The sequence below is a fragment of the Mobula hypostoma genome, chromosome 2 (genome assembly GCF_963921235.1).
Source record: "Mobula hypostoma chromosome 2, sMobHyp1.1, whole genome shotgun sequence".
Classification (NCBI taxonomy): domain Eukaryota; kingdom Metazoa; phylum Chordata; class Chondrichthyes; order Myliobatiformes; family Myliobatidae; genus Mobula; species Mobula hypostoma.
This window is the reverse complement of record NC_086098.1, coordinates 238,554,394-238,582,194: the sequence shown is the minus strand read 5'-3', so window position 1 is coordinate 238,582,194 and position 27,801 is coordinate 238,554,394. Positions and strand designations below refer to the sequence as shown.

Sequence of the window (27,801 nt, the reverse complement as noted above, 5' to 3'; positions counted from 1 at the left end):
TTAACAGTGGATCATGCTGGGCCAGTTTAAATCCTTGACTGTTGGATGGGAGGCTGGTTTCAGCGTCCAAAGGACCAAGGACCGACCTCACCTGAATGACTACGCCCTTGCCAAGGGAGTGAAGAAGCAGGTGGGGGGGGGGGCTGATCATGAATGTGTCTGAGCTGTCCATGTGATACACAAACTAGGCAGTACAATACAGAGAGCAAGCTGTTGCCCATGCAGCAGGCTCCCACTCTCCATGATGAATTCAAAGGAACGGCAGAAACCAATACAGTTGTCATGAGCAGTGTTGCAGAAGCTGCCTGTCAGCATTGAACTGACTTAGGGCTCCAGAGTTTTCTTCGGGGATTAACCCCAAAGCCTTCCCCGCGAGTGAGTATAGCCACAAGACAATGGAGGTTTGAGGTCAGAGTTTTCCTTCTCCTAGATGAGCTGCCAATCATGACTGACAACCCTCATCTGTCTGGAAAGTGAAGAAGAACCATTTGGAAATAAAGGAACTAATGAGACCAAGCAGATTCTAATAACTATTTTATTAGTGATTTCCAAAACTAAACCGTAAGGCGTTCAAGCCTGTCAAACAATCCTGCTGTAAGACCCGTTGATAATTGACCCTGGGGGTGGCTGAGAAGGCGAGGAAGAAGTTTAGTAGTGTAGGATGGGACTGAGGGAGGAAGGGGGCAATAGTGTGAGAAGGGTTTAGTCAGTAGAGGACTGGGTTGGAATGGAGTGATGGGTTTGATATTCAGAGAGGGTCATACCCTTTGGACCCCTGGACCATCACCACTGGACAGTTTGGTGAGAATTGAAGTTTAAGGAGGAGAGAGAGGTTTAAGTGACTGGGAGGAATGGGGAGGTGTGGTGGAGGATTAGTGACTTTGGTACAGCTCTTTCCGAGGGCAACAGGCAAGGTTCTGCCTGATCTGTAATGTTGGAAGCCCAATGTGTTTCACTCCCAGCTGCATTTTGACTCCAGACAGTGTCTGCGTGTCGACTGGCCCATGTTCCAACTTGGTCAAAGCTCTGGTTACATCCTGCTGCTCTCGGCCAGGCCCGGTGAGTGTCTGCGACATCTCTGAGCATCCTTCAGTTTCCAGGCGCCTGCTGCATTTCACCTGCTTTCTCTCACAAACTTGGGCAGGGAGGTGATGAGAAAGGGCTTCTTCAAGCAATTGATTGTATGGAAAAGTTTCATTAGATCAAAGAACCAAATAGGTTGTAGGGAGAGAGAAACCAAGTTCTCTGCCTGAGTTATTTCCAAAGACAGACAGACCTTAAAGTGTGACATCATCCCCTTAAGGAGGGATGACCAGGATGTTGAAGGCAACTATCTTTTCAAAGGTTGGGTAAAACCTAAAGATTTCACACACCCCACCCCCCCCACTGAGTGCAAGTTTATAGAATGAATGTAGTTGTCTGGACTCAGGTGAGTGGGTAGTTAAGATGGTTTCTAGGTCCTGGGTTTAATTTTTGTTCCCTCTGCACCCATTAACCTCAAAATGATCCTAGTTACTTTCTCCCTTTTGTACCTCTCCCTCCCCACCATCGTGACTCGATTTTCCACTCTGCTTCCCGTAGACAGGAAGCAGCCTGGCCCAGGTCTAACCAATAAGTCGGAGCAGGTCATCTGATGCGGCCTTGCTTTGGCAAGAACTGACAAATACCCTTCCTTGAAATGGCATTTGGCAAAAAACCCGCTCCAAGAGAACCCATCTGAAGATGTATGAAAAGACTGATCTGTTTTTTAATTAGCCATGATGGAATGGTAGAGACTAGATGGGCTGAATGGCATAACTCTGCTCCTATATCTTATGGTCTAAGACGATGGGTCAAGAGTTGGGAAACGGGGTCAATGTTGTGGGCGACACGGATACAGTGAGTCTGTCTCTGTGTTGTACAGGTGACCTGGCGTTAAAGCACAGCGTTGCGTTCCTAATAGACAGGCCATATCCTGATTTTACATAACATCATCTGGACATGTGTCAGGACACAAGGTTGGGGAAAATGTTGTGTTGATTTATTTTCTATTTAAATTCCATGACAGTAAATTTTATTCCAAGCCTCAGATTTTTAGGTGGTAAATTCTGTAAGAGTGAGTTTCTGTATTGGGTGGGTCACCTGTTCAACTGTCTCTACAACTCTGACAGATGCTGAGGTTAACAATATTTTCTCAGGGGGTGATTCTGAATTTGTTTAAACAGTGGGAGGATTTCAATAAAGGACCCTCCACCCCACAAAAAGCCAGTGGTCTTTAAATCTCTCCCGAAGGTGGTGTTTTCTCTACCAAGCAGCTAAGTATCACCTTACCGAGCATGGTCCATCTCTGTCCTTGGGACACAGAGCAGACATTGCCAGCCTCTTCTAACCTAAGGGGCTATACCAGCCACCCATCATTGCCCTGAAATCTCCAGGATCAGGCCAGAGGGTGGAAAGCAAAGGGTTAAAATAATTTTCTTGCAAAAAAAGAAACCTCAATTAAAATAAAAGCTGAAAATATATTGAGAGAGAGTAAATGGCTTTCTAAGTGGCCACAGGTGCCAAGGGCAAACACATCCATTAACCAATAGGGTGAAAAGGAAGGGTCAACTGGTAATCTCCTGGAAGGTATCCAGGCAACCGCTCCTGCCCAGGATCCACTGGAAGGTCGAGGACCCACAATGAAAGCGTCTCTGCCTCCTTGACTCTCGACGCTTGGTAGTGTTTTCAGAAGTTGCCCCATATATAGAGTAGAGGTGAGGCACCAGCCCCACATGGACTGGGAAGAGTGGCTGACCACAGCAGTGGGAACCCAGACTGGATAAGGTGGCAGCTCACAGGATGGTGCAATCTTTGGTCTTTTCTCGCTCTCGATGTTGCCGGCGCTCAGAGCCTCCCTGGCGTCCAGCGGCCGGGGGCTGGCGTGCAGCTGCTGCCTGCTGTGGGATGAAAGGAAAGTCCAACGTTAATACGCTATGGAAACACCCCAAAGCCTTAACTTCTGCAGGAGACTAAAATTCAGCGTGTCCCCAGTCACCAAGTTTTCCAAATGCACAACAGAGAGCATCCTGTCCAGATGTATCACAGCTTGGTTCAGCAACTGCTCTGCCTGAGACCACAGACTGTCGACAGCTGGCCAAGTTGCCCAACTGAGCTAGTCCCATTAGCTGTGTTTGCCCCATGACCCTCTAAACTTCTCAAACTTTTTCCTAGTAGCTTGCAAGGATTTGGCATTTCATCTAAAACTTTGACAAACTAGGTGGAGAGTATACTGACTCATGGCCTGGTATGGAAATACCAATGTCCTTGAATGGAAAAGTCTACAAAAAGTCCAGCCCAGTCCATCATGGGTAAAGCCATCCCAACCATTGAGTATATCTACACAGAGCACTGTCGCAGGAAAACAGCATCCAAAATCAGAGGCCCAACCATCCAGGCCATGCTGTCTTCTCACTGCTGCCATCAGGTAGGTGGTACCGGAGCCTCAGGAACCACAGCACCGTTCAGGAACGGTTATTACCCCTCAATTATCAGACTCTTGAACCAGAGGGGATAACTTCATTCACCCCTTCACTGAACTGATTCCACAACCCATGGACTCACTTTCAAAGACTCTAGAAGTCATGTTTTCAATTTGTTGTTTTTTTAAATCTATCTAGTTATCTATCCATCTATGTACATGTTTGTTTATTTATTTACTTATTTGTTTGTATTTTCTCTTTTTGTCTTTTGCACATTGCTTGTCAGTCTTTGTGTGCAGTTTTTAATTGGTTCTATTGTATTTCTTTGTTCTACCATGAATGCCTGCAAGAAAATAATCTCATTGTAGTTTATAGTGACATATACAGTATGTACTTTGATAATAAATTTACTTTGAATTTCCTTTATTAATTTTCCTGCCAAAATTATTAATTTCACATATTATCAGATTTCAGTTAACAAGTTCCGGATGAGGTAGTAAATTGGATTAGAGATTGGCCAGAGCATGGTAGTAGATGATTGCTTCTCTGATTGGAGGCCTGTGACTTGTAGAATGCCACAGTGATCATCGATATCAACGATCTGGATAATAATGTGGTAAACTGGATCAACAAATTTGTGGCTCTACTTGCACGATAGGAGGAGTGCTGCCTGATTATTCCTGTGGAAACGCGGCTCCAGTACAACACCCACACACAATCAATCTACAGGGCATGACACTTGGGGACTGGAGCTATATTATTTTTGTGATATATATTTTCTTGTAACTGTATGTATTTCTGCTGTCATGATTATATGTGCTGTGTACAGTGTGTGACTGTTGGCTCTGTGTTTTGCAACTTGGCCCTGGAGGAACACTGTTTCAATTTGGCTTTATTCCTGTGTATGGTTGAATGATAATTACATTTGAACTTGTAGATTTTCATTGTATTTCACTGCACAAGATAATAATAAACCAATCCTAATTCCAATTATGTTAATATAGTTGTTGGTTTTCTATTTCTTTATTTAGGGATAAAATGGACTCTACTGGCCCTTCCAGCTGCATCGCCCAGCAACCCCTGACAACCCCGATTTAACCCTAACCCATCACGGACAATTTACAATGACCAATTAACCTACCCAGCATGTCTACGGACTGTGGGAGGAAACTGGAGCATCCGGGGAAAAGCCACACATTCCATGGGGAGGACTGAAGGCCAATTTATACTTGTGCGTCAAATCGACGCCATAGGTATGGCATAGTCGCGTACCCTACGCCGTAGCCTGACGCACACTCCTCCCAAAATGTAACTACGTGTCACGGCGACACAGACCGCAACAACTGTGATTAGTCCGCTTGGTAGCATCACATTTCCTCCTACGCTGCGGTAGCTTCCCATTGGGTGACTGAAGGGCAGGGAAGGAACTCTGGCTGCAATGCTTTCCCTAAGACTTTACAGACCTCCAAAATTATGGAGGACCCTGTGCTTGACGCCAGTTTGTAGCTAGCTGCCACAGCCTGATGACTTCTACCTGAAGCTAAAACCCGAATGGTGATTGCCAGTCTCTGAGTATACTGTGCGTACACAGATGCAAAATAAATGGTTGGAGACGGTGAACCAAATTCTCAAATCTACCTGCCGACATCCAAAAATATTTGAAATGCATTTCCTCATCCATGTCTCTCAGTGGCTGGACAAGCACAGAAAATTCACCCTCCTTCAGTTTCAGTCGCCATTGTTTGAGTTTCAACACGAAGAAACTCAACACAGTGGCATAGAAGCCCCACCACCAACTAGCGTTTTGGCGGTGAATTGCAGAGCGACGTAGTCACACCAACGCACAAGTATTAGTGCTCACAATGGCATAGCCCACTTGCGTAGGCTGCGGCGTAAGCTAATACGCACAAGTATAAATCAGCCTTTACAGAGGACACTGGGATTGAATCCGAACTCTGACTCCCTGAGCTGTAATTGCAAAGCACTAACTGCTACGCTACCATAGGACGCACGTGCACACACTCTAACAAGGGCCCCTCCCTGCCCTGATCTCAAGCCTGCTTTGCTCTCTCGCCTCTCTCAGTGCTCCAAACCCTGCTGATGAGCAGAAGATACTATCGCTAATTCCTGAACCAGTGTAACAACATTCTCCTCACCCCATGATTAAAAATTTACAAATGCAATAAACTTCACAAGGTTGTTAAACTTTAATCCAACAAATAAATATTAAGCACTTCTGTTCATGTCTGTATGCAGAATTTCCTATCACGTAGGAGGCCGTTCGGCCCATACAGTCTACACTGGCTGACAGAGCACTCCCACCAATCCCATTCCACCACAAACCGAATCTCTTGCACATCAGCTATAGGGGCAGAATTAGGCCATTCAGCCCATCAAGTTTGGCTGATTTATTATTGCCCCCTCAACCCATTCTCCCCATAACTTAATGCCTTACTAGTCAAGAACCCATCAATCTCCACTTTAAATTCAATGCAGACTGGCAACTCCTGTACTCCTGTGTCCCTGTTTGTTCCAAACGTCATCAGTCTTTGCCATTCATTTGGTTTATCAGCTGTGTGGAGTGGGACAGCTTGCCGCATGGGCAACAGCTTGCTCTCCATATCATACTGCCCTGGCTTGATATCAATTGATCGTAGACAGGTAGGACCCACGGTCGACTCCGACCAACAGAGGGCCTCGGATCAACCTCATCGTTTTTAATCTTCCTGCAATCCCATCGAACCCTCCCCCACCACATTCTACCCTACACCAACACACTAGGGGTAGCAAATGACAGCAGTCAATTAACCCACCAACCTGCACACGGTTGTGATGTGGGAGGAAACCCAAACGGTCACAAGAGGAACATCCAAACTCCACACACAGACAGATTTCCAACATGGGGAATATTGAACGTGGAAAAGTACCGCACAGGAACAGGCCCTTGTGTGGACCACAATGCTAATTTAAACTGCACATCAGCCTGTATGTGGTGTACATCCTTCCACTGGCTGCACAGTCACGTACTTGTTAAACATGTCTTAAACACTGCCACCACCTCTGGCAGCCATCACTCTCTGTAAAAAGCACTGCCTTGTAAACTCCCAAGGAGGAAGTGAGTAACATGAGCTGCCATGTTTTAAGTTGATCGGGGGCAGATCAGAGGTAAGCTGTTTTACACAGAAAAGTGGTGGACGCATGGAACGCGCTGCCGGGGATGTTAGTAGAGGCTGATACATTAGGGGCATTTAAAGAACTCTTAGGTAGGCACATGGGGGTGACAAAAATGGAGGGCTATTTGGGAGGGAAGGGTTAGATTGACCTTAAAAGATTGACACAATATCCTGGGCCAAATGGCCTGTATTGGGCTGTTCTAACAGAGAATCCGTAGGATGAGTTCAGCAGGTTAAACAGCGTCTGTGACAAGAATTGTCAGTCCTGGTGCAGGGTTTCAGCCCAAAGGGTCAACAGTTCCTTACCCTTTCACAGATGCTGCTCGGCCTACTGAGTTTTTCCGCAAACTGTTTGCTCCAGGTTCCAGCACCTTGTGACCCCAAGATTGAGAAATTAAGACTAAAACACTAAATCGATTTAGTATGAGGAAAAGCTTGTTTCTTTGGGCAGCAGCTCCCGTGGGGAACTCATAAGAGGAGTTTAACTGCTAGCTTAAGGGGTGGTACAACAGCCTAGCAGTTAGCATAATGCGATTACAAGCCAGATGTAAGATCGGCTTTTCAATTCCCACCCCTGTCAGGAGTTTGTACTTTCTCCCCATGACCGTGGGTTTCCTTAGGGTGCCCTGGTTTCCTCCCACGTTGCAAAGTTAGTACGTTGTGGGCATGTTACGTTGGTGCTGGAAGCATGGCAGCACTTGCAGGCTGCCACCAGCACAATATTGGCCAATTTGATGCAAACAATACATTTCCCTGTATTTTTTGATGTACACATGACATCTAAAGCTAATCTTTACTCTTTAGTTTACACAAAAGAGAGGGAGAGGGAGATGATGTTCTTTACCGGCTGGGCCTGGTGCTCCTGCTCTTGAAGGTACCGGACCGCTCGTCGGTCCTCCTCCTCCTGCAGCTGTCGGGCCAGTTCCAGGTCACTGAGGTCTCCAGGGCCCTGCTGTTGTTGCAGGGACAGTGCCACCATGTAATCCTGTGGGATCAGAATAAGAGCCATCAGTGACTCCACATCCTCAACATTTGTTCACTCACTGCCCGCCAGGCCAGCTGTTGGCAACACAACGTACCCAGCTAGAACAGGAGAAGTACCTTACACAACCCACCCACCTTGAGGTCGGGCCGGGGTGTTTGATGGAACTGAAGCGCAAGGATGGGGACTCAAGATTTGAGACAGGGTTGAAGAGTACTTCCCACTTCCACGCTGTGATGATGACTATTTTATTCCTGGGGGTTGTTGGCACAGCTTTATGAAGCTGGGATGTCTGTGCCCTACTCTCTCACCAGTAACCTGAGCCTTCCACTGGAATACCGCCTCCTCAAGGAGGTGAAGACCAAGGCATTCCCCGGAGTTTGTCTGTGTGAAGGAGAGGCCACTAGACCTGGAGGCGGGGGTAGGTGGTGTGAATATATCTTGTCACCGGAGCACAGTGGGCGATGGACCATTCTACATATAGCTGGAAGGACAGATGAGGCCCTGATCTATTGCTTGGTACTCCCTTACATCTACGGTGGTGGAGGGACAGTCAGGGGCCTTCGTTACCACTCCCATCCCAGAAACAGTCAAGCGAGGAAGCAGATGGGAGGGTCAGTATGGCAGGGGGATGGTCTCAGGACGTAGACGGGTGGGCAGAGGACGATCCTTGAGGTCTGCGAACCTGGTCGATCTGCTGCTGGGGTGGCTGACTGGCAGTGTAGGCAAGCTGACGTCCAGTGGAGTGACTGAGGCAGAACTCCGCATCACAGAAGCTGCCATCGCCTTCCACATTGTGCAGGCTCTCCCACACTAACTTCTGCTCGGCCAGGAAGCCCTGGTCGGTCACCAGAAGGTAGAGGTGTCCCTGTGGAGCAGAAAGGGACACACACACCTGTCACACACTCAGTTACTGCCGGGCTGCCCTATCAGTCAAGTTCAAGTTTAATTATCATTCAAACCTACATGAAAACAGAAAAATGAAATGGCATTCCTCTAGGGCCAAGGTACAAAACACATTACCAACAGCACACACCAAAAATAACACATATGGTTATGATTTCAGAAAAACATAATCACAAAGAAGAAAAAATAGTATACCCAAGTCCCTGAGTGGCATGACTACAGATTGATGGTAAGTTGTTCTGGTCCTGAGCAAACACAGGAGAGGTCATCCCTCAACCCAGTAGGGATTCCAGCGTGCCCACAGAGGCCTTTGCTCTCTCCCACACCACCTCCAGCATCTCCTCCTCAGGCAACTGCAACAGGCAACCCCACAGCAAGGGCCAAGTCCTCGCCACAACTGAGGCAACACAGCTCCCCTGCTATTAGTCCCACCAATGAACCAGTGAACTGGACTTGCAGTATTCTACATTACCAATGTGACAGGATCACGCGATCACAATAAAAATGTCCAAGACAATCACTCATACTGCGCACCGCCTCACACACATCAAACCCCACATGCGCTCCCAACTCTCCTTCCCAGAAATTTCTGAGATTTCAACTCTGGGTGTCCATAAGGTATCGGAGTAGAATAAGGCCATTCAGCTCATCGAGTCTGCTCCACCATTCAATTATGGCTCATTTTTTCCCCTCTCAATTCTATTCTCCTGCCTTCTCCTTTTAGCCTTTAATGCACTTAGTAATCAAGAACCTAACAAACTCCACTTTACATATACTTGGCCTCCACAGCCGTCTGTGACAATGAATTCCATATTTACACCACCCTCTGGCTAAAGAAATTCCTTCTCATCTCTGTTCTAAAGGGAGGCTGTACCCCCTGGTTCTAGACTCTCCCAATAGGAAACATCCCCTCCACATCCACTCTATCCAGGCCTTTCAATATTCAACAGGTTTCAATGGGATCGCCCACATTCTTCTAAACTCCAGTGGGTACAGTCCCAGAGCCATTAAACTTTCCTCGTACGTTAACGCTTTTGTTGCCAGGATCATTCTCCTCTATCCCTCTCAATGAACCACGATGTCGCTGAGCACTGCAGTTTCCCTCAAACACGGGGACTTGGTGGCTTGTTGCCAGCGTCTTGGACCCTCAAAGAGGCAGCTCACTCACAATCGTGGTCAGCACGTCATCCTGGCCCAGGTGAAGCACTGAGACAGGGTAGAGACGAGTCAGGCCTCTCTCAGCTCCAGGGGACCTCAGCTCAATCCCAACCTCGGGCACTGAGTGGAGTTACCCATCTCCTCCTCTTCCCCCAAAGGCACAGTGGGGGTTTTAAATAACCCCACGTACAAGTTCACAACAACAAAAGGGGAATTCATGGGCAGGAAAGAGAATAAACATTGGAGTATAGGGAGTAATGGGATTTATTGATTTATTTTGTCATACAGAATAGTAACAGGCCCTTTCAACCCACAAGCCTGCGCCACCCAATTGCACCCATGTTACCAATTTACCAACACCCGTGTGTCTTTGGACTATGGGAGGAAACCGGAGCACGTGGAGGAAACCAACATGGTCACAGGGAGAATGAACCCACTCCTTACAGACAGTGACAGGAATTGAACCCAGGTCACTGGCACTGTAAAACATTATGCTAATCGTTATGCTACTGTACTGCCCTAATAATTTTAATGTTTTCATGGAACACAATGTTGTACCGACTTTTTAATCTATTCTAAAATCAATCTAAGCCTTTCCTCCCACATAGCCCTCCATTTTTTTATCGTCCATGTGGCTATCAAGAGTGTCTTAAACGTCCCTAATGTTTTTACCACCACCTCTGGCAGTGCGTTCTACGCACCCTCCACTTTTTGTGTGAAAAATTCTACCTCAGTCTGCACTTTTCTGGATTTAAGAGAGTTAGAGCAGGTGATTAGCACAGCCATGTGGGAAGAAAAGATAACTAAATATGTGACATACATCAAAGTTGCTGGTGAACGCAGCAGGCCAAGCAGCATCTGTAGGAAGAGGTGCAGTCGACGTTTCAGGCCGAGACCCTTCGTCAGGACTAACTGAAGGAAGAGTGAGTAAGGGATTTGAAAGTTGGAGGGGGAGGGGGAGATCCAAAATGATAGGAGAAGACAGGAGGGGGAGGGATAGAGCCGAGAGCTGGACAGGTGATAGGCAAAAGGGGATGCGAGAGGATCATGGGACAGGAGGTCCGGGAAGAAAGACAAGGGGGGGGGTGACCCAGAGGATGGGCAAGAGGTATATTCAGAGGGACAGAGGGAGAAAAAGGAGAGTGAGAGAAAGAATGTGTGCATAAAAATGAGTAACAGATGGGGTACAAGGGGGAGGTGGGGCCTTAGCAGAAGTTAGAGAAGTCGATCTTCATGCCATCAGGTTGGAGGCTACCCAGACGGAATATAAGGTACTGTTCCTCCAACCTGAGTGTGGCTTCATCTTTACAGTAGAGGAGGCCGTGGATAGACATGTCAGAATGGGAATGGGATGTGGAATTAAAATGTGTGGCCACTGGGAGATCCAGCTTTCTCTGGCGGACAGAGCGTAGATGTTCAGCAAAGCGGTCTCCCAGTCTGCGTCGGGTCTCGCCAATATATAAAAGGCCACATCGGGAGCACCGGACGTAGTATATCACCCCAGTCGACTCACAGGTGAAGTGATGCCTCACCTGGAAGGACTGTTTGGGGCCCTGAACGGTGGTAAGGGAGGAAGTGTAAGGGCATGTGTAGCACTTGTTCCGCTTACACGGATAAGTGCCAGAAGGGAGATCAGTGGGGAGGGATGGGGGGGACGAATGGACAAGGGAGTTGTGTAGGGAGCGATCCCTGCGGAATGCAGAGAGAAGGGGGGAGGGAAAGATGTGCTTAGTGGTGGGATCCCGTTGGAGGTGGCGGAAGTTACGGAGAATAATATGTTGGACCCGGAGGCTGGTGGGGTGGTAGGTGAGGACCAGGGGAACCCTATTCCTAGTGGGGTGGTGGGAGGATGGAGTGAGAGCAGATGCATGTGAAATGGGGGAGATGCGTTTAAGAGCAGAGTTGATAGTGAAGGAAGGGAAGCCCCTTTCTTTAAAAAAGGAAGACATCTCCCTCATCCTAGAATGAAAAGCCTCATCCTGAGAGCAGATGCGGCAGAGACAGAGGAATTGCGAGAAGGGGATGGCGTTTTTGCAAAAGACAGGGTGAGAAGAGGAATAGTCCAGATAGCTGTGAGAGTCAGTAGGCTTATAGTGGACATCAGTGGATAAGCTGTCTCCAGAGACAGAGACAGAAAGATCTAGAAAGGGGAGGGAGGTGTCGGAAATGGACCAGGTAAACTTGAGGGCAGGGTGAAAGTTGGAGGCAAAGTTAATAAAGTCAACGAGTTCTGCATGCGTGCAGGAAGCAGCGCCAATGCAGTCGTCGATGTAGCGAAGGAAAAGTGGGGGACAGATACCAGAATAGGCACGGAACATAGATTGTTCCACAAACCCAACAAAAAGGCAGGCATAGCTACACCTTTAGTTTGGAGGAAGTGGGAGGAGCCAAAGGAGAGATTATTAAGAGTAAGGACTAATTCCGCTAGACAGAGCAGAGTGGTGGTAGAGGGGAACTGATTAGGTCTGGAATCCAAAAAGAAGCGTAGAGCTTTGAGACCTTCCTGATGGGGGATGGAAGTATATAAGGACTGGACATCCATGGTGAAAATAAAGCGGCGGGGGCCAGGGAACTTAAAATCATCGAAAAGTTTAAGAGCGTGAGAAATGTCACGCACATAGGTCGGAAGGGATTGAACAAGGGGTGATAAAACTAAATTGTGAGATTTTTTTTTGAGATACAACACAGAAACAGGCTCTTCCAGCCCAATGAGCCCACTCCATGCAATACGCCCACGTAACCAATTAATGTACTATCCTGTACGTCTTTGGAAGGTGGGAGGAAACCCATGCTGTCACGGGCAGAAGGTACAAACTCCTTACAAACAGCAGCGGGCGCTGTAAAGCATTAAGCTAACTGCTATGCTACCATACAACCCAATTAGAATGGAGATGGAGGACATGAGATGTGGAAGAGGGTTCTCATCCTCTACTCCTCACCTTGTGCTTAATCATCGTGCTGAAATGATTGTTTCGGAAAAAGACACACAGCTCCCCTTCCTTAGCTGCAGCCGTGAGCTCGCAGAGACCGTGGTAAGTCAGCTGCGTGGCAGTTGCATCTAGGAACTGCTCTGCGACCAGCCCTATGGAACAGTGCAAGCAATTATTAACATAGTCACAGAGTGCTACAGCACAGAACACTAAATAGTGCGTGTCAAACTGTTATACTGCCTAGTCGCATCGACCTGCACCCGGCCCATAACATTCCATAGCCTACCGTTCATGTATTTATCCAAACCTTTCTTAAATTTTGCAATCGAACCCACATTCACCACTTCCGCTGGCAGCTTGTTCCACACTCACACCACCCTCTGAGTGAAAAAGATCCCCCTCAGATTCCCCTTAATCCATGACCTCTCATTCTCGTCTCATCCAACTTCAATGGAAGAAGCCTGCTTGCATTTACCCTACATATACTGCTCAATATTTTATATATCAATCAAATCTCCCCTCATTCTCCTGCGCTCCAAAAAAGTCTGAAACTATTCAACATTTCCCTGCAAACTCAGTTCTTGGCACAGAATCAGGGGCAGGACACTGTCCAGTTCACCTTCACTGACTGGTCAAGAACAGGGCACGGCACCCATTCATCTTCACCGACCAGTCAGGGACAGGGCACGGCCCCCATTCACCTTCACCGACCAGTCAGGGACCGGGCACGGCCCCCATTCACCTTCACCGACCAGTCAGGGACAGGGCACGGCCCCCATTCACCTTCACCGACCAGTCAGGGACAGGGCACAGCCCCCATTCACCTTCACCGACCAGTCAGGGACAGGGCACAGCCCTCCTCACCTTCACCAACCAGTCAGGGACAGGGCACAGCCCCCATTCACCTTCACCGACCAGTCAGGGACCGGGCACGGCCCCCATTCACCTTCACCAACCAGTCAGGGACAGGGCACATCCCCCATTCACCTTCACCCACCAATCAGGGACAGGACACTGCCCCCATTCACCTTCACCGACCAGTCAGGGACAGGGCACAGCCCCCATTCACCTTCACCGACCAGTCAGGGACAGGGCACAGCCCCCATTCACCTTCACCGACCAGTCAGGGACAGGGCACAGCCCCCATTCACCTTCACCGACCAGTCAGGGATAGGGCACAGCCCTCCTCACCTTCACCGACCAGTCAGGGACCAGGCACGGCCCCCATTCGACTTCACTGAGCAGTTAGGGACCGGGTACCGCCCTCCTCACCTTCACTGACCAGTGTGCTGTCCGTGGACTGCTTGGAGCTGATGATCTTTTCCACAAGCTGGTTGTAGCTGCACCTCCCGACTGCCTGCACAATCTCATGACTCTGGAGAGATCAACAGGGAGGGGAATGTAGGTGGGAAGAGGAGCAGGGGGGAGAGGAATAGGGAGTGGGGTGAGAGATAACCAGGGGAGTGGGAGAAAGGAAGAGGACCATGGAGTGGGGGGGGTGGTGGAGAGAGAAGGAGGAAGGGAAATTGGCAGGGGGTGGTATGCAGGACCATGGTAAGGGAGAAGAGGGGAAGAGAGATGACCAAGGAGGGAAGGAGGGAGAGGAAGTGGGAATTGAGGACAGGACCAGGGAGGTCAGGAGGAGAGAGAAGTCCAAGAAGGGATGGAGGGATTAGAAGATAGAAGAGGAGAGGGAGAGAAAAACAAGATCTTGTGTCACACAGGGAGTGCCTGGACGACAAAAGTGCTGTTCACCTCCTGCCAGCCTGATCACAGTAACTAGCTCATGCGCAAGAGAAACAGACACAAGGTAAAAGGAAGGAACCCTCTCTGGCTATAGGAAATTAGGGTGACATAGCACCAAACGAGGCCATTCGTCCTGTTGTGCCCTTGCAGCTCCTCGAAAGGCCTCTCCAATTAGCCCAGAGTGCATGGGTGGAATTGACTGCCCTAGCAGCCAAATGCCTTCTCCTTTTATAGAATTCTGTTTAAGGAGTGTTGGTTCAACCCTTTTAACAGATGGTGTGTCCTTGATCACACCAGCCTGATTAAAACAGAAACCTTTTCATCTGCTTCCTTATACCATTTAGAAAGCAAACTCAATCATCTCTGGATGAAAGTCAGCAGACAATTTCCATACAGCAAGACCCCACAAAGAAGGGTCCATTTCATTGTCAGTGAGATAGATATTGGCCCCAGGATCCTCAATGCAGCTGTGGCATCTTTACTGCTCACCTAGACGACAGATAGAACTCCACCATGAACAGTCTGCAAAATGAGGAGGGTTGGACATGGGGCTAGCAACCCAATCCCGTAAAAGCCCAGAGCCACAGAAACTCCAAAGTCCTCAACACTGGGAAAGGAAGGATCTTCGCCTAGAGAACATATGAAGTTGTGTGGTGAAAGCAGGATCCTCAGAGCTGATCAACCTTCAGCCTAGGACGGAGGACTCTGGTGAGCTGCCTAGCCCCAGTACAGAGTGATGAAATTAAGGAAGAGGGCAGATAGGCACTCAGTTTGTGTATCAGCTGGTAGAAGGTACCTCTGACACTACAACATGGACTCAGGAACCCTTCTGCCAGAGAGGGGGCATGTAGCCCACAATGTCACCAAAGGACGAGGAGATGCCTGACTGAACCCACCACCATTCCCAGCCTCCTGTCACTGCAGGTAGAGCAGAATGAGAGTGTTTCCCTTGTACCTCTCACACGTACCTGGGGGTCAACAAGCCAGCCGTGGTAGAGAGGGACATCCAACAGGTCGAACACAATGCACTCGGGGGTGTACTCAAAGTCACCAACTCCTGTGAACCGGACATTTACATCCAGCCCTGTGGAGAGCTTGGGTAGAACAGCCATGGCATCGTTCATGTTCTAGGGAGAGAGTAAGGCGAGGGTGGGGAAATGACAGAAGGAGGGAGGGAGGGGAAGGGAGAAGGGGGAGGGAGAGAGAGAGGAGGGAGCAATTATACTGTCTTCTATAACTTGTGTCTTACATACTACAGTACAGGCCCTTCGGCTCATGATATTGTGCCGACCTTTTAACCTACTCTAAGTTCAATCTCACCCTTCCCTCCCACATAGCCCTCCATTTTTATATCATCCATATGCCTAACCTAGAGTCTCTTAAATGTCTAATTTATTTGCCTCTGGCAGTGTTGTCCAAGCACCCAGCATACTATGTGTAAAAAATCTACCCCTATCCCCCCTATACTTTCCTCCAATCACCTTAAAACTACGCCCCTCATGTTAGCCTTTTCCATCCTAGGAAAAGGTTTCTGGCTGTCCACTCAATCTACACTTCCTATTATCTTATAGACCTTTATCAAGTCACCTCTTGTGTGTTGTTGTTTGAATCTACACGTCTGAGATACTGCTGCAAGCACGACTTTTTTTTTTACATGACTTTCATTGTATGTTTCACATGACAATAAACCCAACTCAATGTGAGGTGGGTTGAAATACCTGGTTGAAGTTGAGCTGCAGGCCCTCTGAGCTCTCCTTTGGCTTGGTGTTGAGTACACAGTCACCTGGGAGAGAAAACATAAGCGAGAGCAGTTAACCCAGGCATCAGGATATACAGATCATTAATAGGTTGCACAGAAACACTGCTGGAGTGATTACTTTTTTGTGGATAGGGCTTTAAACTAAATAGTAGGGGGGGTGGCAGGTTGGTGGCGCAGTGACATCAGCGCCGGACTCCGGAGCGAAGGTTCCCGAGTTCGAACCCATTCAGGCTGCTCCCGGGCACGCTTTCCATCCGTGCCGGGTTAAGTATCGAGTTCGCAACTCGGCCTTGTAAAAAAAAACAAACAACTGCGCTGTGAGAAGGACGTGGGGGACCACACGCAGAACCTTTCCTCCAAGACAACCACTTGGAAAAAAAAAAGTGGTTGCCGGGGCTCTGGCAGAGTATGGCACACAAAAAAAAAGGGGGGAGTAGGTTGTTCAACAGATTCAAGAAGTAAAAAAGAAAAGTGTGGAAAAGATAAAGAAAAAGCAAAACATAAAGAAGTGTGAGTGGAGTGAAGAAAAGTCAAGTGCAAAAGAGTAAAAGGTTACAAGATTTTAAAAGCACAATGAGTGTAAGGGCACTATTTGAATGCCCGTAGTATTCAAAACAAGGTCAGTGAACTTGTTGCACAAATCAGTACAAATGGGTATGATTTAGTGGCCATTACAGAGATGTGGCTGCAGGGTGGAGAGGATTGGGAATTAAATATCCAGGGATATCAGGTAATACAGAAGGGATGGGCAGGAAGGTAAGGGAGGTGGGGTAGTGCTCTTAATGAAAGATGAGATCGGGGGATAGCAAGATATAAGATCTAAGGAGCAGAATATTGAATCTATCTGGGTAGAGATTAGGAATAGTAAAGGGAAAAAAATCACTGGTGGGAGTTGTCTATTGGCCACCAAATAGTAACAGTACAGTGGCACAGGCAATAAACACAGAAATATCTGAGGCATGTCAGAATGAAACAGCAGTTATCATGAAGGACTTTAACTTGCATGTAGATTGGGTGAATCAAGTTGGTCAAGGCAGTCTTGAGGAGGACCTCATGGAATGCATCCGTGATGACTTTCTTGAACAGCATGTTACTGAACCTACAAGGGAACGTGCTATCTTAGATCTGGTCTTGCGCAATGAGAGGTAAAATTAGTGATCTTGTAGTTGGGATCCTATTGGAAAGAGTGATCACAGTATGACTGAATTTCATACAAATGGAGGGTGCAATAGTTCAATCTAAAACCAGTGTTTTATGCCTAAACAATGGAGACTACAATGGGATATGGGAGGGTTCGACTACTGTAGACTGGGAACACAGGCTATATGGTGAGACAGTTGGGGAACAGTGGAAGACTTACAAAGAGATTTTTCACAGTGCCCAGCAAAAGTATATTCCAGTTAAACAAAGGACAGTAAGGGTGGGGAGAGCCAGCCTTGGATAACAAAGGAAATAGAAGAACGCATCAAGCTAAAAGCTTGTGCATACAAAATCACCAAGAGTCGTGGAAATTGGAAGTTTGGGAAAACTTTAAAAAGCAATAAAGTACCACTAAACAAGCAATAAAGAAAGGGAAGCTAGATTATGAAAATAAATTAGCACAAAATATAAAAACGGACAGTAAAAATTTTTATAATTATATTAAACAGAGAAGGGGAAATTGATATTGGGTAATGTGGAAATGGCTGAGGCTTAAAATGACAATCTTCACGGTGGAGAACACATCTAACATATCTAACATGCCAAAGAGAGATGTTATGGATGTGAAGGGAGGTGAGGACCTCGATACAAAAGCAATCACTAAAGAGGTAGTGCTGAGCAAACTTGTGGGCCTGAAGATAGATAAGTCCCCTGGTCCTGATGGAATGTTTCCAGTGTACTGGAAGAAATGACAGAAGTTATGACAGAAGAGGCTTCGGTGATAATTTACCAAAATTCTCTGGACTCTGGACAGGTCCCAGTGAATTAGAGAAGGGCCAATGTCACACTACTGTTCAAAAAAGGATGTAGTCAAAAGGCAGGTAACTATTGGCTAGTTAGTTTAACATCTGTAGTTCAGAAAATGCTTATCATTACAAAATAGTGAGGCATCTGGAAAGAAATGGATCTATCAGGCAGATGCAGCATGGATTCAGCAAAGACAAGTCCTGTTTGACAAACTTACTGGAGTTCTTTGAGGATATAACAAGCACAGTGGATAGAGGGGAACAGAGAGACATTATTTACTTGGATTTCCAGAAGGCATTCGATAAGGTGCCACAAAAAAGTCATCCATAAGAAAAGGATGCATAGAGTTGGGGCTGATGTATTAGCACGGATAGAGGATTGGTTAACTAATAGAAAGCAGAGAGTTGGGATACTTGGGTGTTTCTCTGGCTGGCAATCAGTGGTGAGCGGTGTGCCACAGGGGTCAGTGCTGGGCCCGCAACTGTTCACGATATACATTAATGATCTGGAAGAGGGGACCAAGTGTAGTGTACCTAGGTTTGCTGATGATATTAAATTGAGTGGAAAAGCAAGTTGTGCAGAAGATACAGACAATCTGCAGAGATATAGATAGGTTAAGTGAGTAGGCAAGGGTCTGGCAGATGGAGTACAATGTTGGTAGATACAAGGTCATCCACATTGGAAGGAAAAATGAAAGGGCCGATTATTACTTAAATGGTAAAAAAAATTGCAGCATGATGCTGTGTAGAGGGACTTGGGAGTGCTTGTGCATGAATCACAAAAGGTTGGTTTGCGGGTGCAGCAGGCTATCAAGAAGTCAAATGGAATGTTGGCATTCATTGCTAGAGGGATCGATAGCAAGGAGGTTATGTTTCAACTGTACAGGGTACTGGTGAGGCCGCACCTGGAGTACGCGTGCAGTTCTAGTCTCCTTACTTGAGGAAGGATATACTGACTTTGGAGGCAGTGCAGAGGAGGTTCCCGAGGTTGATTCCAGAGATAAGGGAGTTAGACTATGAGGAGAGATTGAGTCACCTGGGACTATACTCACTGGAACGCAGAAGAATGGGAGGAGATCTTATAGAAACATATAAATTTATGAAAGGGATAGGTAAGATAGAGGCAGGAAAGTTATTTCCACTGGTAGGTGAGACTAGAACTAGTGGACATAGCCTCAATATTCAGGGGTTCGGGGGAGTAGATTTAGGACAGAGATGAGGAGGAACTGCTTTTCCCAGAGAGTGGTGAATCTGTGGAATTCTCTGCCCAATGAAGTAGTGGAGGCTACCTCAGTAAATATACTTAAGACAAGGTTGGATAGACTTTTGCACAGTAGGGGGAATTAAGGGTTATGGGGAAAAGGCAGGTAGGTGGCGATGAGTCCATGGCCAGATCAGCCATGATCTTATTGAATAGCGGAGCAGGCTTGACGGGCCATACTCCTGGTCCTACTTCTTACGGATGAACACAGTGAAATCCTTACTATGCTGATCACGTAGAACAGCACAGTGCAGTACCGGCCCTTCGGCTCACGATATTGTGCCCACTCTTTCATCTATTCCAAGATCAATTTAACCCTTCTCTCCCATATAGCCCTCAGTTTTCTTTCAAATATGTGCTTCTCTTAAATATTTCCAACGTATCTGCCTCTACCACCACCCCTGGCAGCGTATTCCATGCATCCACCACTCTCTGTGTAAAAAACCTACAACATCTCCCTATACCTCGAACGTCTCCCCCAATCATTTTAAAATTATACCCCCTGATATTAGCCACCTCCACCCTGGGAAGGAGTCTCTGGCTGTTCACTCTATCTATGCCTTTTATCACCTTATACATCTCTATCTAGTCACATCTAATCCATCTTTCTTCTCCAAAGGAAAAAGCCCTAGCTTGCTCAACCTATCCTCGTAAGACATGCTCTCGAATCCAAGCAACATCCTCTGCACCCTGCCTAAAACTTCCACATCTTCCCATAATGAGATGGACAGAACTGAACACAATACTCCAAGTGTGTTCTAAGCAGAGTTTTATAGCACCGTAACAGTACCTCGTGGCACTATTCACTCAAGTATTCCTTTTTTAAGCTTTCGAAAGTGTCAGCTAGAGGGCTACAGCAGCAAAATAGGGTTTTGATTTTTGAGTTTTTGATAGCATCAGCCGGAGAGCTACAGCAGCGAAATGGGGCTCTGATTTTTAAGCTTCCAATAGTGTCAGCTGGAGAGCTACAACACAGAAACACAGCTCTTTGGCCCACATGGTCCATGTTGTCCATTAAGTTTTCATTTGCACTTATTTTGTATAAATATACATAACTTTTGTTTTTTTTTCCTAATTCTCCCAACATTCACATCAACTCTCCCCAGATTCTATTCCTCACCATTAGGACGTCAATGAGGTATTTAATGATGACCTTTATCTGTCACACGTGTATTGAAACATAAGAGTGAAATGCGACAACAACCGACACTGACCAAGAATGTGCTGGGGGCAGCCCACAAGTGTCACCATGCTTCCAGTCCCAACAAAGCGTGCCCACAACTCATAAACCCTAACCCGTACGTGTTTGGAGTGTGGGAAGAAACCGGAGCACTTGAAGGAATCCCGTCCGGTCACGGGCAGAACATATAAGATGATAAGAATCATACAGTGGACAACCTGCGCCTCTTTTCCTGGACTGCAAGCAGCAACACAAGAGGGCGTGCTTTGAAAGTGATTGGAGGAAAGCCAAAGTTACATTCTTCTACACGAAGTGGCAGGTGCATGGAACATGGTGCCAAGGGCAGTGGTAGAGGCAGATACATTAGGGCATTTAAGAAACTCATAGACAGGCACATGGATGAATGGAAAATGGAAGGGTATGTGGGAGGGAACGGGTCGCCTGATCTTGGAGTAAGTTAAAAGTTTAGCACAACATTATGTGCCAAAGGGCCTGTCCTGTTCTGAACATAATATGTAGTACAGAAATAAACGTTATTGACAGTGTCAATAAAGCACTGCTTGGAGTTTTACACCAAGCCATATTAACATACGACCAAGAAACTCAAAAGCTCACAGTTAAAAGTAAATTTATTATCAAAGTACTTATATATTACCATACACTACCTTAAAATTCATTTTCTTGCAGGCATTTACAGGAAAAATAAGGAAATAAAAAAATAAAATTTATAAAAAGCCATAAACAAAAACTAACAAACAACCACTGTCCAAAATAAAAATAATATTGAAAATGAGTTGTAAAGAGCCTTGAAAGTGAGTCTGTAGCAGCGTTCCTAAGTTTTTTTTACAGCTGCATGGACTAACCATTGCTCTGAGCAGGAACTTTTTACATGGCTTGAAACTGTGCAACACTTTAGTAAAACATTATATAAAAGAAAATTCTAGCTGCGTGGTAACAAAAATTATGTGCGCGGGAGTATTTCAGTTACTGCGTGGCCGCATACCCGCGCAGCTTAGAGGGAACTGTGGTCTGTAGGTCGCAGAATCAGTAGGTTGAAAGTAGCATTTTAAAGGAGAAAGGACAAGTGGAGAGGTTTAAAGAGAGAGTTTCAAAGCTCGTGGCCAGAACAGCTGAAGGCTTAGCCACCATTGGGTGAAGAGGAGAGTGCAGAGCTGTGTCAGAGATTACAGAGACATGAGGCTGAGGATGGGGAATGGACAATATGTTGAAACTCTGCCTTTGATTAACTAGGTTGAATCAGGAAGAGGACGATGAAAATTAGGGTAACATTGGTTTCCAAAAGATGGTTATCAGTTGTTGCCCTCCAACTAGCAGGCTCCTAGACCGGCCTGGATGGCTTTATTCGTCTCAAGCTGAAGGTACTCCACAGCCTGCAGACTCATTTTCCGGGCCTCTGCAGCTCACAGTCTCAGTGTTACTTATTTACCTTTCTTTTATTATTATCTCGATTTGTTGGTCTTTGTTGTATACGGTTTTTCATGGATTAAATTGTATTTCTTTATTTTCCCATGAATGCCTGTAAGAAAACTAATCTCAAGGTTGCATATTATTTATTTATGTATTGAGAGACAATATGGAATAGGCTTTTTGAGCTGGGCCACCCAGCAATGGGTATGCAGCCCCAATTTAACCCAATCCCGGGACAATTTACAATGACAAGAACCCACATATTCCACAGGTAGGACCTACAGACTTCTTACAGATGACGTTGGAATGGAATTCCAAATTCCAATGCTGTAATAGCACGCGCTAACCGCTACACATGTGTACTTTGAAAATAAATTTACCTTGAACTTTTGTCTACAGGACACTGATCAGTTTAAACCAATTGATAATTACCTAGGAGGATCATCAGCTGCTCAACTGATACCACCTCGGTCTTTGGCGGTATCTTCACCTACAGAAAAAAGAAAACATCTGAGAACAACCTAAAGCAAAGTGACCACTGATTGTTAACATTTAATAATAAAGACTCCTTTTAAAGCATTCATTATTTCAATTTCCACTAATGCATATCCTTTAACAGACTAAACTAAAGCAGCGAGAACAATAAAAGTGAAAATCCCACACGGAGTCAACTCAGGGGATGTAGGGACAGGTGACCCAAATCTCACTGGGAGGATGAGGCTCGACAACGGGTAGTCAGAACCACCCGTCGCATCACCGGCACCAGCCTACCCGCCATCAAGGATATGTATACGGAAAGGTGCTGGAAAAGGGCCAGTAATATCATGAAAGATCCCAGCAACCCAGCTCATGGACTGTTTGTCCCACTCCCATCAGCGAGGAGGCTATGCCGGGACCACCAGACACAAAAAGTTACTTTCCCCAAGCAGTAAGGCTGATCACACCTCCAGCACTATTTTGTTATAGTTATTATTTCCTGTCAGTCACCTTATCTACAGCCTAGCATCACTTTATGGACATACAATCAAACTATGTATATCAGGTGTCTTATGAATTTATATTGTCTTTTTTAATTATTATTGTGTTCTTTATCTTTTGTGGCTTTTTTGGTGCTGTATTGGATCTAGAGTAACAATTATCTTGTTCTCCTTTACACTTGTGTACATTACGTACATTGTGTTTAATGACATTAAACAATCTTGAATCTTAATAGAGGAGAGGTGAGGAAGTTCAGGGAGGAAATTCGGTTGTTGGGGGGGGGCACAACACAGCAGGGGGTAATCGGGAGGCCAGAAATGAAAAATGACAGAAATCATGGAAGGTTGTGGAGCATGAAGGAAATCACTGACGTTGGGAAGGGGGAGACAAGACGATCGAATGATTTGAACACAAATAAAATTGATTTCTCTATCAATTCAGGTCTCTACCTTTGATGTGAAGCACTAAAGTGTGTCTCAGACAAACATGTGACACAAAAGACAAAATTAACTTTAACCAGATGGAGCTAAACATAACATCAATGTGAATACGCTCAAATTAAAATAAATTTGTCATTATTCAATAGGAATTTTAAGCAGCAACTTTCAGACCACCTCTCCAAAGTAAACTCCCATTGAACTACTCCAGGGTCACTCTGTCAGTCTTCAAACATGAACTGAACTGGCTCCTAGGCTGTGGACTCACTTTCGGGGACTCTGCCATTCATGTTCTGTGTGTTGTTTGTTTAATTTTTTAATGCTTGCACAACCTGTTCTTTTTACTGTACATTGGATGCTTGATGGTCTTTTTTGTGTGGGTGTTTTTTAAATGGGTTCTATATTCCTTGTTTTGTGGCTGCCTGCAAGGAGATGAATCTCAAGGTGGTATACTGTATACATACTTTGATAATAAGTGTACTCTGAAGTTGAACTAAAACTTATGTAGGGGCTTTCACAAACCGAGGGCATCCCATAACTCTTTACAAGCACCAGGTCTGATTTTAGCAACCATAATGATAAAAAATTGTCAAAAACATTAGGAGAAATCTCTTCTCCAAAGCAGTGGTCGTGGGACTGTTTATACTCAGCTCAGAGAAAGATTTCAGCACTCAGCAGAGGGTTGAATCTGATATCACGGTCCTCCGCTGGGTCGCGACGGGGGACCATGGTAGCGGCTGGTGCGATGCTATTACAGCTCGGGGCATCAGAGTTCAGAGATCAATTCCAAAATGTTCTATAAGCAGTTTGTATCCTTTTAGAAAAGAGGGTGGTGAATCTGTGGAATTCATTGCCACAGACGGCTGTGGAGGCCAAGTCATTGAGTATATTAATGACAGGGGTTGACAGGTTCTTGATTAGTAAGGGCATCAAACGTTACGGGAGTTGGCAAGAGAATGGAGTAGAGAGGGATAATAAATATCCACAACGGAATGGTGGGGCAGACTCGAAGGGCTGAATGGCCTAATTCTGCTCCTATGTCTTATGGATTCTGAAACGTACTGCCTCAGGGGGTGTTGGATGCAGAGACCCAAAATAGTTAAGAAACATTCAGACGAAATACAGGTCGGAGAGTAACAAACGCCCCTTGTGTTGATCCATGTTCCCAGCTAAGCTAGAACTGTCTGCCCATGTTTGATCCATCTCTCTAATCCTTTCCTTTCCAAGTGTCTTCTAAATGTCATCATTGTCCCTCCCTCAACTACTTTCCCTGACAGTTCATTCCATAGATGCACTTCTCTTTGCAGGAAGTCGGCGGTACAGTCGTGTGTTACTGCACCAGCAATCCGGGTTCAATTCCTACCGCTGTCTGTAAGGAGTCTGACTGTGGGTTTCCTCCCACATTCCAAAGACACTCAGGTTAATTGGCCACATCAGTGTATTTGGGCAGTGCGGGTTTATTGGACTTGAAAGGCCTGTTACCACGCCGTGTGTCTCTAAACTAAATAGAATAAAAATTTTCCCCTCAGATTTGTTTTAAATCTTTCTCCTCTCATGCCCTCAGTAAATAGGACAAGTACAATGGGTAACATGTACACAGTGGTTTGAGGGTCCCGTTTCTGTGGCGTAAAACATTATGTCAACATTAGCCCCTCCGTTCCAGTGTCCCAAACTGGGGAAGCTACCCAACCGTACCTTCCACCTCAGGAACAAGATGTTCATGATGGCGATGAGCGGGCAGGGCCCGTTTTCACTCTGGGTGATTATAGGAGTCTTTTCTCCCTTCCAGCTGATCCACTTCACGTAATAGAAAGTGTTGCTGGGGTCACTTCGATGGACCTCGGGCTTCGGTGCGGCCCCCTGCAAGGGCTCCTGCTCCATCTCGCTGCAGCTCCCCAGGGATGGGGCAGAGATCTGGTCGGACTCTGTGCTCTCGGCCAGTGGGCACTCGGCCTCCTGTTGGTCCTCCCCGTCCGCCTCCTCCTGGGAGCACAGGCTGGCCACATCCCCTTCGGACTCCACCGAGGCCAATCCACTGGTCGCCGACTCCTTGCTGTCGTCCGCTGCCTGGGTGTCAGCTCCCGGTCTCAGATCCTCTTCCAGCTTCTCGGCGGGATCAGAGGATGAAGTTTTCTGGGCCTGCTCTCCTTCTCCCTGCGGATGCTCAGTCTCACCGGGGTCTCCGGAAGCAGATAGCTCGGCGCCCACTGACTTGGGCTTCACATCCGCATCCACTCCAGACATGGTGGCCACTTTTCTGTCACCTTGACCAAAGTCAGTGCCGTCCATGACCAACCCCTACTGGCCCCAGGTGAAGGAAAAGTTCTGGTAATATCTCCACGGCCAGTGAATCCCGTCCTTAGAAACGCTGACAATAATTCCACCACTCCTTTAATCTTCAAGCATTGTCCACGATTTTAACTTTTACTCCAAGTTGCAGACAGCTTTGATGGACCAATTCACTTGTTAATTCTCTCTTTAACAGATTTGCTGAGAGTTGAGAAGTGCTATTAGGCTGGATGGCTGGTTCTGCAGACACAACAGGCTGCGGTTATGGGCGATGGTGACACTTCCGTCAGGTGCCTCTCCCTCTGGGCAGGGAGGAGGGTGCAGATCAGTAGCCACTTGATGTCTTCCACAGAGAAAACTCACAATGTGAGGTCTAGGATCTTTGCTCCCTGCATTGACAGGGGACCAGAATTCAATTTTCCCGTGCCCCGTCTTCAGCAGCAGCCCGTCCTCTCTAACTTGGTGCTCAGATCAGGGGCATCTGGATGTGGAGACTCCAAATGCCCTCATCGTGGGCTCCTGGATAACTAGGGGGCAGGGTGGCTGTTATTCCCTTCTGAGTTATCCGGACAAAGGATTATCTAGCCTTGCTTCCCTCTAGTCTAAACTAGCAACAAAACCCAGTCCCCACTCCTTCTCCTACAGTCCTTTGGGTTGAACAAGTTTGCCTCTCCACCTTTAAACACCTACTCAGGACTTTTAGAGTAATTCCCCCATTGACCTTTAACATCTGTCAACCCAGAGCAGTTGGGTTCAAAGATCACGTCCTTTCCCCCTCATCCAGACAAAATCCAGTCCCTGCTCTCCCTGCTGAGGTACTTTGGGTTGAAAAAGCTTGTCCTTTACAAGCAACCTTTAACCCCTACTGCAAACTTTTACGACTATTCCGACAGATTTTTATCATTCGCCACCCCCAGTTGGGCTCAAAGGTAACGTCCCTTCACCTTTGAACCTTGTAACTAACAGATAAACCCCTTGGCCGTTGTCATCTGCCATCAACCCCGACCCGATGGTTTCAAAAGGCAACGACACCGCCACCTTAGACGCCCCCCTCCCCCGGGGGTAATGGAGTGTCACTCTAACCCTGGAATCCCAGCGCCGCGTCCAGGAGGAGCCCTCTGAGGAAATCTATCGTCCCATGAAGATATCTAACATGGGTTGAGGGAAACAGGTGGGGATATAAATCAGTGGGTACCTGTTGCCTCCCCACCCACCGGCCCGGATTGTCCGCTGCAACCCTCCCCTCCCTACTGACGTGACCAACACCTCCACAACAGACCGGAGCCGGGAATAAAACCCTCCCTCCCCAAGACCCGGTCCGCCGTTCCTGCCGCGCTCGGAGAAGGCGGACGGATTCTGAGAGGAAACTCCAGGCGATTTTCCTCCTTTATTTTCCTAACTCGACGTGTGACGAGCGGGAGACCGGCCGACCGGAAGTAGAAGCCTTCTCCCGCCAACGAGCAGTCGCAGACAGCAAGAGAACACCTTCTGCACCTCCGGCGTTCCTCCGGCTGCATCGCCCCCAGCAGACTGGGAGGACTTCAATTCAGCCTCCCACATCTGCTCTACCAGATCCCTGCGATGCTGAGAGGCGCTAATGTGTTCTGTTTCACAGGATGGAGTCCCTGCTACCAAAATTGAGGGAAAATATAGCAGCATCGGATGTCATGTTCCTGGAAACATTCACCTGCATTTTTTTCAGCCAGCATATTAGCGTAGCAACACTTTAGTTTCTGCTGCTGTAAGAAATTTGTATCTTCTCCCCATAACCACCTGGGTTTCCTCCAGGTGCTCTGGTTTCCTCCCACATTTCAATGACACAGGGGTTAGGGTTAGAGAGCTGTGGGCACGCTATGTTGGCACCGGAAGCGTGATGACACTTGCGGGCTGCCCTCAGCGCTGTCCTCGGACTATGTTGGTCGATGACGCAAAACAACGCATTTCACGCATCGATGTTCCAATGTACAAATGAAGCTCTCCTCTCATCTAATCCAAGCTTATGAAAAAATTTCTTAGCTGGACTTGTGTGGGGCAGGCGCAGATACGGCAATCTCCAGTTACCGCCGCTGTCTGTGCAGCAAATTTGCCAACGACCCCACCATTGTTGACTGAATCACGGGAGGCAGTGAGTCAGTGTACACGAGTTCAGAGAAAGTTTATAAGGACGTTGTCAGGACTTGAAAACCTG

General features: G+C 46.9%; 1 protein-coding gene across 1 annotated transcript; it reads right to left on the bottom strand.

The window, feature by feature from the left end:
• Positions 1-134: 134 nt before the first annotated feature.
• Positions 135-27,055, bottom strand: mindy1 (MINDY lysine 48 deubiquitinase 1). Its single transcript, XM_063041709.1, has 9 exons — positions 25,020-27,055; positions 22,342-22,399; positions 16,054-16,118; positions 15,304-15,462; positions 13,862-13,964; positions 12,599-12,741; positions 8,281-8,463; positions 7,458-7,598; positions 135-2,918 (listed from the first exon to the last, which is right to left on the bottom strand). Exons 1-9 carry the CDS (start codon positions 25,611-25,613, stop codon positions 2,814-2,816), a joined length of 1,551 nt encoding a protein of 516 aa, XP_062897779.1. The 5' UTR covers positions 25,614-27,055; the 3' UTR covers positions 135-2,813.
• Between the last annotated feature and the right edge of the window lie 746 nt (positions 27,056-27,801).